The 15,056-nt window shown below is 38.8% G+C and overlaps 1 protein-coding gene across 1 annotated transcript in view; it reads left to right on the top strand.

Annotated features, from left to right (window-relative positions):
* VAMP8 (vesicle associated membrane protein 8) overlaps nucleotides 1-15,056 on the top strand; it is a 509,048-nt gene that overhangs the window by 392,967 nt on the left and 101,025 nt on the right. The window contains exon 2 of the mRNA XM_044084294.1: nucleotides 11,525-11,677. Coding sequence (XP_043940229.1) covers nucleotides 11,525-11,677 — 153 coding nt within the window. The remainder of the gene's footprint in view (nucleotides 1-11,524; nucleotides 11,678-15,056) is intronic.

Here is a 15,056-nt window from a genome sequence, read left to right as displayed (position 1 = left end):
TTATCCTCCTCCCTCCATCCCCTCTGAACTAGCTGAACTTATCTCTACCACTCTATTCTATACTACCTCTGTGGTGTATTTGCTTGTGCCTAAGGGTTTTGATATATATATATATATATATATATATATATATATATATTTTTTTTTTTTGCCTACCTATTAGGGGCACCTGACATCTCTGGCAAGAAAAATTGAAGAAAATGGCGTCGGATGCCTCTGATATACCCCTGGCGCTCTGACGTCAGGGAAGAAGCGACAGCAACCGAAGCCGGACCAAGACTTTGGAATTCGGGCCGACTGTGGGACGCCTGACGGCAGGATAACCCAAGTGTGATGACTGCAGCAGGGTATACACTCTAACATCTACATTTATGGTAGGTACAAAACTGTACTTTTTTGAAGAACTCCAATTTCTGGATGGCCAGGGTTTTGTCCATTCTGCCCCTTCTTCAGAAGGACAACTGGATATGCACAGTTGATTTTCAAGATGCATACTATCTTGTCAAAATGAGCAGGCACTCTCAGAGGTATCTATGCTTCCGACAGGGAGACAGTCATCATCAGTTCAGAACCCTTCCCTTTGGTCTCTCCACAGCCCCCAGGGTGTTCACCCTATGCATGGTAATGGTAGTAGCTCACCTGAGATTGCTTGGATTCAGAGTGTTTCCCTATGTAGACGACTGGATCCTTACTGCACTGACCAGACATCTACTAGTAAAAGCCAGGGATTATTTGCTTCCAGCTATCACTCTCGCTGGGGATCACCATCAGCATGCAAAAATCTCAACTTCACCAAGTTCAAGTTGTGGATTTTATAGGAGCTCACTTGGTACAGTCAATTTTCTAGCTCCTCTGCCTCAAAACAGAATTCTTACATTGTAGACACACATCAAACATTCTTTCTGTTCCTTCTCTCCCAGCAAAAGTGGTCCTCAAAGCTTTAGGATCAATGGCTGCAACAATGACTTTAATTCCTACTGCTCATTTCCACATGAGAATTTTTCAATGGACCCTGGCAGTGCAATGGTCTTTTCATAAGTCATCCCTTAAAACGTCCAGTAATTGTCTTACATTTGCCAAAAGTCACTTCTTTGGTGCATCTACTCTGAGGTGATCGATCAAGGTCGTCCATTTATCCTTCCTCCCCCCCAGCGCCACGTTAACTATGGACTCCTCCCATTTGGGTTGGGGAGTGTTACTTGGGACGGACTGTTCAAGGCATGTGGTTCCTACAAGAGACCAATTTGCATATCCGTGTCCTAGAGATGAGAGCAGTGCTTTTAGCGTTGCAGGCCTTTCAGAGCTTTATCCCCCTAAGGACTATTGCAGTACAAATGGACAACATGTCGGTAGTCTGATACATCAGCAAACGGGGGGATCCAAATCCCCTATCCTTTTTGTCGAGAAGCAGTGAAAGTATGGCAATGGATGAGCTGCTCCAACCACTTTCTTGTAGCGACACATACCAGGGAAATCCAACATTCTAGTGGACAAACTTGGCAGGACAGTCTTCATACTCACAAGTGGGTTTCTCAACCAATCAGTGGCAAACATGATCTTCCACAGATAGGTTTCAGCAAGGTTGACCCTATTTGCATATCCCCTCAAAAACAAATGCAGCAGGTTCTTTACCCTTATCCCACCTCAGGGCCTGTCACTGAGGCGTGCTGTGGTCCATGTTTGGCTTTCCGATATCCTTTATGCTTACCCTCCCCTACCTCTCATCCCCAAGTTTCTTCAGAAAGCACTTTTGTTGAAGAGTACAGTAATCCTCATTGCTGCCTTCTGGCCTCAACAGGTATGGTTCTCCTTGTTTTGGTCTCATCTAGTACGTCGTTCTTGGATGCTGGATCCCAGTCCAGACATATCTAACCCATCAGGGCAGATTCACCCGGGCATTGCAGGCCTCAAGTTGACTGCATGGTTTATCCAGTTCCGATGAAAACTAGACATTCCAGGTTTTCCTTCCCAATTCAAAAAATCATAATCTTTTTTCAAAAACCTTCGACTAGGAGAATTTACAAAAGTAAATGGAAAAGGTTTGCCTTTTGCGCTCTTCAGAGAGAGTTAGATTCCTTTACTGCCCTGTGTCTAGCTGTTCTAGATTTCCTTATCTCCACTTTTCAAGGCAGAGCAAGTTTTTCCACTACTAAGGTTCACTTAGCAGCCATCTCAAACTATCACATCGGAGGCCATGCTTTTCCTTTAGCTTCATCTAAATTATGTAAGGCCTCCAATAAGGACCCTACTCCACCTTGGGACCTCACTATGGTTTTGCAAAGCTTAGTATTTTCTCCCTTTGAGCTGTAGTAGATCTCAAGTTTCTTTCTTGGATAACTCTTTCTGGTAGCTATAACTGTCTTCCAAAGCACTATATCTGATATTTCACAAACAACGGGGTTACTTTATGCACAAATCCTTCCTTCTTACCAAAAGTTGCCTGTCAAACCAGTGTTCATCAGTTTGTCAATTTTCTTTCCCAAATTTGAAAACAAGGAGAATATACCCTTCATCTTCATGTACATAGGCAACCTTGTTTCTACTTTCACAGGACCAAGGAATTTAGAAATAAATGACTAATTTGTCTCCTTTACTAGTAAAAGAATGGGAAGACCAGTTTCAAAAACTACACTGGCTAAATGGATAACGGACTGTATTTCTTATGTTTACTTCTTAAAAGGTATAACCTTGCCAAGACAACGTAAAGTGCATTCAACCAAGTCCATGTCTACATCGGCTTTCTTTTTGGGTTAAAGCCTCTATTGATGATAATTTGTGCAGCTGCCACTTGGTCTAATCCTCATACTTTTATTGTGTATTACAAAATGGACATTATTTCCAGAAACAGAGCTGCCTTTGGTTCCACGTCTCTTCTGAACATCCTTCCATGAAGGCCACCCAAGGTTACCGGAGCTGGGGACTCTGTCCCATTTTGTTGAGGAACGAATAAAAATGACATTGTTGTTATATACTCTCCATAATGTTTCATCTGTGTTGTCCATTTTCATTTTTCCTCAACTTCTCCCCTCCTTCCCTGACAGAATTATTGTTTGGGAACCATAGTTCCTGTTTGAGCTCCTGATCTTTCAGCTATCACTTTCCTGTCATATCATTGTTAGTGTACTTTAAGGATTGTAATGTATATTACAGCAGCAAACTCTATCTGAGGGATTGTAGTGGTCAGGGGCATTATGGGTAAGGGAGGAGCTAGAGATTTGGATTCTAGAATCTTTAGAAAGTGGCAGAGTCTGATCCAGGGATTGGATCCAAACCCATTCGTTGAGGAAGAATGAAAATGGACAACACGGATGGAACGTTATGATGAGTACATAACTTCTTTTTTTGTAGGTCAAGTGCGGGGAAACCAAACAATCTAAATACTACTGTTCCGTAAAATTAGCAGACAATGTAATTTTGTACTACAGTAGCAGTGGAAACAGTTCAGCTTTGAAACTGTACTGAAGTATGAGAAATTTAACAATTAATGCAGAATTTTTATGAAATACAGAAAAATTAATCCGCAGATGAGCAAAATGATACTTATCGTGTGTGCCTATCTTCAGAACTGCACACTAGTCCACACAACACTACAAAAGCTTCTTGTTTTGTAGTGGTTTTATCTGACCCGTGGCTCTCTGGCATTGTGTTACTGCTTTCTTACATTGCTATTTTATCTTAAGGTCATGTGGTATGATCATCCCAATGGTCCTTTCCTCTGTTGCTGTGCTTTTGTTACTTCCCCTCCATTTGTATACTTTTCTCCTAGATTAGAACAGTTTGTATGGCTTCACATTAATTTTAAGGGTTTTTTTTTTGTCTTTTATCACCATCCGCAGCTGAACATTGGCTGTCTCCAAAACCTCTCCTTGTGGACTGTACTCTTCTTTTGACTCTTGAACTAACTCTTCCTCATGCTCTGGGTATGAGGATATTGTGGCACTTGGGGCAGGGTCATATTGCTGTCATTGATTGCTTTTATATACCCTAACTCCCCCCTCCTCTTCCATGCACTCGTAATGTCTGAGGCCAGCTGTCTGTGCATTGGGTCATGGTGGCATATCATCCCATCTAATTGATAGGACAATGGAGCATTGGCTGAGTTAAGGACAGTGCTGTCTGTGTTCCCAGCCCACACTTGAGATCAATAATAAGGTGGACCCAAGATGGGTATGTTCATCCTCCATTTGCCAGCGCCTCAGATACCCAAGCTGCTACTTAAACCTAGGTAGTTTGGGCCATAGTTGGGGCTTTATCCATCTGTATTTCAGCACTGGCTGACATTGAATTTAAGTTGCCGTATTTGTTACTACTACTCCAACTTTCTCAAGTTATCCTATTACCAACTGTTGAGTATATACCCTGTAAGAGATTTGTGTAAGCAGCATAAATTATGTGCATTTTCTTATAGATCTTCTTTGCCACTTGTAGCAATGCAGAAATGACTGGTTCTGGTACTAAACCCTGCAGTAACTCGCTAGTAATTCTTTCTTCCAAGTTGATGTCTACCCTCTGTGGTCTGCTTTCATTCCTGTTTTCTCAAGTCTCTGTTGTGCATCTGCAGAACTGCCGTTGTGACAGATGCACAAAGACCTAGGCATGCATTTTCTTGTGAATCTTCGGTCTCTCGTGTAAATGTGGACTTGACTAGTTCCAGTACTAAACCCTGTAGTAATCCACAAGTAATTCTTCTTTTTCCAAGTGGACTTTTACTGTTTACAATTTGTGACCATTTTTACTATCATGTTATTTGTATCGGACATTCTGTATAGTGTCATGTCAAATGCTTGATTGAAAGACCACCTCCGCAGTTGGAGAAAGACTTGCGAATGCATACAACATTAAATGTATATGCATAAGAATTTCTGCATGCTTCCTGTAAGACCATTTGACTGTACATTAAAGCAGAATCATACCTTACACAGTTACTGCCTCCCTCACAGCACTCGTATTTTTCATTGGCATCAGCGCTTCATAATTCTGCTGTGTGGTGGTATTCCTCCAGTAAATTCTAGTATTTATTTAAAAAAAGAACTGCAAGAAAAAAAAGCCTTGACTAGATTTTTTTTGTTCCTTAGTATATTAACATGACTGTTTATTTTAAAATAATTTCCTGCTAGCCAAGTGTGTGATACCATTAGTGGGATGGAAATGTGCAATTGAAAATACTGTGCCATACTGAATATTTTCAGGTTGCCGGCAAACTGGACTGTTACCCACGTTTTGGGCTGACAGAACCACTCTGTTCAATTGCAGTGCTCAAGCAGGAGGTAATTAATGTTCTTGTACAATAGAAAACACACATGCGGGTGTTAAGGTGTATTTAAAAGTGTTTCATACGTGCCATCAAAGACTGCATGATTCATGATGAAAGAGTGTACAATTGTATACTTAAGTCTGATAGTACCACATCTTCACCTTTAGTGGGAAAGGAACCATATTGCTCTCAAAAAATGCTTTTTCGTACCCAAACTTCTCCCTCCTCTTCCATGCACTCGTAATGTTTGGGCACGCTGTCTCTGCATTGGGACATGGTGACATATCCCCTTTTTCTGGAGGGGAGCACCCATTCTCAGACTGTATCATATTGGTAGTTTTAACATCTGTTCTTATGATGTCATGTAAATTGAATTTAGGCCGTTGAATGCAAGATGGGTAAAGTCAGACCAGTTCAACAGCTTCTTTGCTGCACAACAGAAACTGTCTTTGCCTGATGCAAGTGCAGCTGTGCTGACATTAGAAGGCCCATCTTTTTAAGGACTTGCCCTGGTAAGGGTGTGTGTTAGTTTGTGTATGCATCTGCCACATTGTTTTGGGGCAGTGTGGATGCCTGAAATTTACATCTGATTTGGACAAGACTGAACTGGCATATTAAAATAATAAATAAATAAAATACATAGTTACACACAACCATACTTTGAAATTCACACAGGTAAAATTCCTGTTTTATGTATTTTTTTGCAAGAATGACATGTTTCTTAGTATGAATGAGAAACAAATTTTACATGTCAACTAGCTGTTCAAAGCATCCTATTTATATATGTAAAGCTTTTTCATTTAAATGAAATGAATAAGCCAGACATTTAGTTATCGCATTACTAGCCAGTCTAGATAGCATGTTTCTATCAGAACATTCTGAGAAATGCATTAACAGGGTTCGGAGACCTTTCTTCAGTTTAATGTGCCTGGATGTGTAGATGTTTGCATATATTGCTACATCTCATACCAAATCTATGTTTGCAGAAGAAATTCCACAGAGTCCAGTTTCAAACATTTTACTTTTCAGCATTTTTATGTCTAGGATTGCATCATTATTGAATGCTTACTAAACTGTGTGTATCCTGAGCAGTGCAGTGCTCTGGCACCAAACCATTTGAGTTCCTTGTCTGCTGCTGTATTGCTGCTTGCTTTGGGAAAAGGTAGCACTTGCTGGAAGTGTATTCTGTTTCCTAAAGATGTATCCTCTTCTTTTTGCAGGATTTCACATGAATGTTGAAAAGCTTTGTTTATGTATCTGTAGCCATGAGTAATTCGGCTCTAGTGGGATACTGGATTGGATTGCTTTGTGTTTAGCATTTTTTGTTATGTGTACGTGTCCTTCCCCTAAGGCATTTGCAACAGAAAGGTGCATAATCTCTGAAGGGCTGCAGATGCATTGCTGAATTAGAGGACTTGGCAGTACTTGTGCCCTGAGCCTGTTGGCATAGCACCTTTCGGTTTATACATGGACTTGAATGTTTAGTTTTTTTCAGAACATAGCTTAGAGATGTATACTGTGTTTAATAAGGCTACCAGGCCCATCTAGTCTGCCATGTCCCCATGTAGCTTCAGCTACTGATCATGTTGCCACCAGTAGGCTTCTTTCTTCTACTCCAAAGCTAAGCATTTTGCACCTACCATCCCCCGAGGGCTACTCCATGTCTGCAAGTCTCTTTGAATAAAATGTCATTACATATTTCTTCTCCAACTCAAGAAATCTTAAGTTGTGCCACATAATATAATTCTTATCGATTTCTGAAAAGATGTTACTGTATTGGATAATGCAGAATCTGACGTAATTCAATTTGGATGTTTAACATTCTTGCTGCTTTCTTTGAAATACAAATTTTAAGTTTTGAACTTTACTTTTTAGGTAAAAATAACTTGCATGGGCAGTACACTAGCACAGTATTTAACTTTGCAGAACCACAGAAGTTTGATTCATGGCTGAAGTACTAATGTGCAGAGTTTGGATACCCCCCATCTCTGAGTGGGTTTTTGCTGATGTTTTACTCCCAGAACACTATTCCATATGTGAATTCTCAGTCTTTTAAAAATTCGTGTGTGTGTGTATGTGTGTACGTGTGTGCGTGTGTGTGTGTACGCGTAAGTGTGTACTTGTGCGTACGTGTACATGTGTGTGTGTGTGTGTACGTGTGCGTACGTGTACATGTGTGTGTGTGTGTGTGTGTGTGTGTACATGTGAGTGCATTCAGCAATGGATTGCTTTTTGTCCAGGATTACATTTACTGCCTTGCACCCATTTGTTTAACTATTGGCAGAAAAAAGACAGAAAATCCACCCAAGGATGGCCAATCAACGAAATCCACAAGTGTTCCAATTAAAATGTAGTCCTTTAATATGAATAAAACTTCGACTTGAAAATAAAATAAACTCAAAACTGTCCCTTGAAGATATCCGATAAGTGCTTTCGACTGTTGTCTTCCTCAGATCGTATTGATCTGAGGAAGACAACAGTCGAAAGCGCTTATCGGATATCTTCAAGGACAGTTTTGAGTTTTTTATTTTATTTTCAAGTCGAAGTTTTATTCGTATTAAAGGACTACATTTTAATTGGAACACTTGTGGATTTCGTTGATTGGCCAACCTTGGGTGGATTTTCTGTCTTTTTTTCTGTCAATATTGAATGTTTTTGCGACAGACCACCTTTAGCATTTGGGAGTTATTTATTTATTCATTTGTTTAACTAGGCTAGAATCCTGATCTTGTAGGCTGTTTACCTTTGCAATCTCCTGGGCTGAACTTGTAAATAGCATGAATGAAGATGCAGGCAGATGTAGTCGTTTTTTTACACAGTTGCTGAATACTGGAAACCCTAGATTAACATCATAAATGACTTTACATAATTTGAAAAATAATAGCAATAAAGAATACTAAAATGAAAAGTAAAATAAAAGTATATGGACTTGAGTAATATTGTAGGGGAAGAAAGAAAAAAAGAGGAGTAAATAAGGTAGTATTGTGTTGAAAGGCAGTGTCACGTGAATAAATATACATTTATAGTAGATTTTAGCCTTTACAGTAAAAGGACAGGAAGTTGGGGGATGTTTTGGAAGTTAGGGGATGTTTTATAGTATAGGTGAAGTGTTTGCACAGAGTCTGCAAACCCAAGTAAGTCTTCAAATGTGTTTGGAATTTGTATTAAGATTTAATGTGCGAGGCCAGGGACTTCCAAAGTTTGAGCCCTGGAATTGAGAAGCTGTGGTAGGTTCATTGTAATTTCATTTTTGGAGTTTGGAAGAGTGCTAGGATAGGCTGCAGCTTGCACAGCCCTTAATTTGATTAAACAAGAAGTTGGAAAATAAACTGAATAAAATTTAATGTCTGATTTGAATTTCTGTGGACCAACAAAATATTTCTTGATTGCTTTACAGAAGCAATAGCTGCCACTGAATACAGGTTTCTGCCCTGCCCTTTCTTTTCTTGTGCAGTTCAGTGTCCATCTTTTCCCCCTCTCAGATCAGTTTTGTAATACTAGAGTCCTGAGGTGTTCAGTGCAGGTAGCTGCCTTTTATATATAGGAGATAGTACCATGTGAGTGATTGAGATCTATATAATGTATTAGGCTGCATGCAGCTGTCCATCCTTTTATGTTGGGAATCATTTTCTGTTCTAGTTCAGTGATCTCTTCCCAGTTTTTCCCTTTTACTTGGTGTACATTGAATAACTGTTGAAGCACGTAGGTGTTAATATAATTTTATTACCACTGAGAGAGGCAGTGTCCATTGAATTACGATACAGTGTATAATATTTCAGATGCCGATATTTTACCTTTTAATTCATTGCTCGTGCAAATGGGCCAGTGACAGCAGTTTTGTTATTCAGCACATTTGAAATAGTTTGTTGCAGGCTTAGCAGCATCATATGTTTCCTGTGTATGTTGCTGTCAGACTTTTTGTGACTAGTTTTATTAAGGAGAGAATTGTTTGTAGGATTGTGACCACACATCATTAGGAATTCTAGCCTTTTATGTACATCTCTGTAGTTCAGAAAGTAGAAAAGTGGAACATAAGGAACTCATTACAGTGAAAAGAACCATTATAGAAAAACTACAACAATACAAATAACATTAAAAAAGCCCCCCCCCCGGCACTCCCAACATATCTTCATCTGTAAACAAACTAACTCCAAGATCGCACAACCTTGAAGAAAAAGAAAAGCTTTGTTACTCCCACAATTCTGCAGTCTTGCTGAATTAAGTTTTTTCCCCAATGAAAAACAAGTATTGATATACAAGTTGTTAACTAGTCCTGTTGTATCATACCCAGAAGTAGTGTTAAGCTAGTAATTTATTTTATTTTCCCTTTGTTAAATCTGGTCTGATGACACTTCAGTTACAGCCCAGGTACCAGGAGGTACAGTAATATGCATAAATTAAACAGTGACATAATATATATGGTAAAGTACAAGGTTAGTAGTGTCAATATCGATGCATACATGATACAACTAAGTACAAAGATAAACAGCATCACCAAACACGAGTGGCAAGAACATACTAGAATGTCCTGTACACAACAGAATGCATTTTATTGGCTCCTATCAAAGTAGGGATGGTGGCATTTCAGTTACAGAAGTATAATCTCAGAGCAGTGATAACGGACAGTAACAGACTAATAAGTAGAGCCTTGTAATCAAATACCTGTGAAGCTTTGTATTGCTTTTAAGAGCCAGGCAAAATTATCTCTGTTTACATTTGTTGGTCCAATGTTCATGTACTGCAGTTTTGAAACCTTGGAGGATCTGGATTTTTCCAAGTTCATTTGGGATGCGATTCCAAAGAGCAGGGTCTAGGCTGGAAAAGGCTCGTTCTTCTATGCATGCTTTGAATTTCAGTCTGGTTAGGGTAGATTGTTATGGAGGTTGTAGTTCGATTCTTTGATAGTGAGTCATCTTTCCAGTGGCGGGCAGTACCTTGACTTAGAGTTTTGAGTATCGGCGTGAGGAAGAGAATTGAGGCACAGTTTTTGCAATGGGGAGCCAGTTGAGTCACGGTGGTGTGTTGTGATCAGCGCAAAGTACAAATATGAATATTTTATTTACTGTAATTCGAAGCTTGTGTTTTGGAGGAGTGCAAGTAAAGGAGTGGAAATGCATATTCTAATTTGGGAATTAGTGTGTTTCTACAAGTAGATGAATGTCCTGAGGGAGAGAGAAGGTGGGAGATTTCATACCAGGTAAGAAACATTAGCTGTAATGTCAGCTGATTAGTTGAGAGTGGGGTCTGACGTTAGGCCAATATACCTTTGCCGAATGATTGTATCCCAGTCATTACTTGTTAATCACGCCCTACAAAAGAATTTGTGGAATGCATTCAAGTTAGAGTGTATAATGGTACTGTATGCTTCCTTAATAAGGAGCACCACATTTTGTTTTCCGATTTCTTGCTCATTTCTCTGTGCTGACTGTTTCTTGGGTTGAAGTCAGATATTGTTCTAAAATTGTGGTCATTTTTAAGAATGAAACATGACTACATTTTTGTTTTTTGATAATGTATAGCCTGTGTTTTGGAAGTTTGCTTCTTTAAAGTAACATTGAGGTGTTCATAAACTACTTTGTAAAGCGTGTAGCTTTAAGTACCTGAGATGAAACAAGACAGTGTTATCTTAAATTGCATCAGAATTAGCTGAATTCGGCACTAGCTCCCTAACCATGTGCTGGAAAGATTTTATTTCACATAAGTGAAGTATGCTTCAACCTTGGAGCTGTGGGATTCATCCAGTGTCTGGTACCATGATTGGAGAAGCTTTGGTAGTATGTTCAGAAATAAGTCTGCTGTGGGAGCAATGATGGTTTGCACTATTTATTTTGGGGAAGATTCTAAGCGTTCCAGAATGGCTGCAGTGTGGTGTTGAGTTAAGATTACTGGCTGATGCTGCAAGTACCTTACCATAAGGTTGGAAGCATTTAAACTTTGCAGACTAAGGAGTAGAAGTAAAAGTGGAAAAGCAATTGCCTACACCCTGCTCTTTCGCACTTGCCACCACCACCATTTAGATTACATGGTAGGACTACAACAGCCTGCTTTGATCTGCTAACAAAAATATTAAATATTTAATAACTATTAGGCCATTATGTTTTTCTTGCTTACCCCCAAGCAGTTGTTCAGGGTAGATGTCATAGTGTGGGTGTTACCTGGCAGCAGTTGAAATGGTTAGATAACCCTGTACACTAGTAAGTGATCTCTGTCTATCTAGTTCTAAAGCAGCACTTTACTAATTATATTTCATTTTGCTTTTTTCTTCTGCAGGAGGAAGGGGGGGTGCAGCAAGACCGGGTTAAGAGTCTTCAAAGTGAGGTGGAGGGTGTGAAGAACATCATGACCCAGAATGTTGACCGCATTCTTGCTCGCGGTGAGAAGTTGGACGATCTTATGAACAAAACAGAGGACCTGCAAGCCAGTGTAAGTACTGGGGGAGGGGAGTATGAGTAACTGTGTGAGAGATTTACTTGTCATAAACGGCATATATTTAAGAACAGTAAACAAAATAGGGGAAGAAAATGCCCAATAAATAAACTGTTAAACAAAACAAAGTGGAATCAAAACCGACAACTGGGCAAAACCGACGACTGGGCAAATTTAAAGTGGCTTAATGTCCAGCTGTAAATGTTGTTCACAAGCACAAAGTTAAAAACATAAATGCATTAACGACAAACCACGTTTTCGTCCTTTGAGACTTCTTCAGATATATAACACCTTCTTTCGAATTAAACCTTTATACAATTAAAATTACAAACAACCTATCACAAATAAACATTCAGCTATTAAATAATCTATCAAAATTTAAACTACATTCTTAAAAAGCCTAAGTACCATTACACTAATCTTAAAAAAAAATCTCCTAACCAAAGCATTTTAATAACATAAATAAACCATGTTTAATAATAAAATGTGATTAATTGGAGTAAAAGCTAAACAAATATCAAAATTGGAGTATGATGAGAATCAAAGCTATTAATTCCTATTACAGCGTTTTAACCTTAATATTAGCACCATCTAGTGGGTTTATTTGTATATTGCACCCCATAAACATTTTTGTGTGCATCAAAAGTCATTCCTACCTTCTTCTTTCAGCTGTTCCCGTTAGGGATTGCCACTTCCATTTCTTCTGTCCAAAAGTCATTCATACCAGTTTTACTAAATAAGCACGAAACCCAATAAAATATAATGTACACATTGTAAAAATTATACTCTACAACCTCTCATAACTTTGCAGCTCTCATTTTCAGGACTGGGGCAAGGGCGACAGTGTCATTAATACCAGGTGATTTGCTGGCCTCCAAAACTATCTGCCAGTATAATTCCCTATATTCAGTCTTTGTCTCCCACAAACCCCCCTAATGTCAACTGGTATGACATGTAAAACAAAAAAACAAAAATTTAAATGAAGGGCAACTGAGAGTGTGCTTAAATAAAGCATTATTTTGATTCTTATTTCTTATATAGGTCCATAGGTTCATATCATACATATGTTCATATAGCCTTCTAAGTTTTCTCCCAGTCTTCCCTACATAAAATACTGTGCGTTTGTCACAACTGGCCAAATATAAAAGACCATTGGTGTCACAGGTATAAAAGACCATTGGTGTCACAGGTGCTGTACGGTCTACTCCTAATAATACCACCAGAAGATCCTACACTAACAGATTCCTTATTAATTATGTAAAGACATTGTGGACATGAACCACACTTATAAGTACCTAGCTTACTAGCTCTTACCCCTCCTTTACTGTTAAACTCCCAACAGATCTTTTATGTCGAAACCCTTTCTAAAAATGCATTTAAAAGGGTTACCAGAAATCGCCTTGAGGTCTGACAAGCTAGGGAACTTTGTCTATTCTCTCTGCATAATGTGCCTAATAATCCTAGCGTCTCCACTGAAATCTGTAACAAATGGTTGTTCAGAATCATCTAATCTTATGGGATTATCATTCGGGGGATTTTTATTAGAATCTTCCTTAACATCAGAAATACGGGTGTCCACTCCTAAAATGGGTGCAAATCTATCCCTTCTTCCTCTAAACACTTCACCCTGAACTTCGTTAATCGGTCCTTACACAATAGCCTCTCTCCTCAAACATATCCCTTAAAACCACACATTCCTGCTCAGTCACTATCAAGAGAGGTCATCCTACTTATCCTTACAAACTGCCCTTTCACAATGCTTCTTTTTTGGTAGAAAGGGTGATAACTTGAAAAATGGAGATAAGAATTGGAGTAGGTGTTTTTCCTGTGATCTTTGGATTTAAAATAACCTTTATCCTTGTGAATACTAACATCCATTCGTTTTGATTGCCCTTTGTTTTGTTTAATATATTTAGAATATTTTGCAGAATATGGGAAAAGCCCATATTGCATCCACCTTCTACTAATGCATTCTGACTGCAGTTGTTAACACTGCACTAGAGAAGGAAATTTCTGATTTTACTAAATCATGTTGCCTTCTTTCTATAGTATTGTGCAACCCCAAGTTGGACTGTATTAGTAGTGAGGGCATGAGATGGCAGGGTGTTGTCCTCTTTTTGATGTTCCAGAGGTGTTTGCTTCATTGCACAAATATATTTAAATGCATGATATCTGAAAAACAGGTGATTAATGACTGTTAGTGTATTGTATTTTATTTCTGTGACTTTTCAATTTTTTGTGATTTAGTTGTTTTAGAATTTTAGGGTATATTATGCACCTGTCAATAGACTTGTGTATATCACCCAGTCTGCACTGTAACTGTCAGGTTTGGTTGCTTGGATGCTTCTTTCTCCCTTTTTTCTGAAAACCTGGTACTAAAATGCCCCCCCCCCCCTAGCTGGAGCCACTCTAAGGAGCCGGTCTAACCCCTGGGGTTGGACCCAACTGTCCCCAGCTTACAGAACTGTGGTGCAGCTCCAGTGCAGAGTCTTAATCCCCACTTCTCTGAGGATTCTTGAACCAGTGCCTTGATCACCTGCAGAGCTCCACTAGTGTGTTTAATAATGTTATTTCAGAGGCCATTACAAAGACATACACATCAACATCACTGTCTCAAGTGAGACATCAAAATTATTTTGATTATCTTATCTCTCAAAATGAGACCAGTCAAATCTGGTCATCCTTTGAGATTTTTAAATGTTACATATATGTACACAAGTGTACATATGGTTTCAGCAGTGCAGCAAGAACATTTTATTCGGAGTGCTTAATATAAAATAGGGAACAGAAGGCCATTTTGTAGCTGAGTGGCTTTATTTTCACTAGTAGCTATGTATGCATAGGGATCATTACCTGAAAAACGCTCTTCCATTTTTAAGTAAGGTGTTAATCCTTGCAGTCATAAGATACAAAATCAGTGTGTGACACAAAACTGGAGATGACAGAGGTTTCTCTTATTTTGCAGCCTTTTGTTTTTTTTTAATGGATGCAGTTCAATGTTAAAGAATTAATTTTATCTGATGATAAATTTTTATAAAGGAAAAAAGGGGCATCACATTTCAAAAAACAGGAACATCACATGTCAGCATACAAAATTTTGGAGGATTTACATTAAAATCTGTAATACAGAGTAGCATAACACACTAGTTGGGGTGATGGTAACCCTAATTTATATACTGCAAACAAAATGTTTGTACAGTACTCAACTCATTCCAATACTCTAGTCCAACTTATTGTTCTTTCAGGCTCTGTGTGTTACAACATTTTTGGGAGATTTTTTTTAAGGTTATCTTCCATAGACTTTGCTTTTATATATTGTTCCCAGTAGTGATACAGTAGCATACCCACTCCAGCACTGATGATTGGTTGTAAACAC

This window comes from Protopterus annectens, chromosome 9.part0 (assembly GCF_019279795.1).
Source record: "Protopterus annectens isolate FY-2018-M chromosome 9.part0, PAN1.0, whole genome shotgun sequence".
Taxonomy (NCBI): domain Eukaryota; kingdom Metazoa; phylum Chordata; order Ceratodontiformes; family Protopteridae; genus Protopterus; species Protopterus annectens.
The sequence above is the reverse complement of the archived record's forward strand: the minus strand, read 5'-3'. Positions and strand labels throughout refer to the sequence as shown.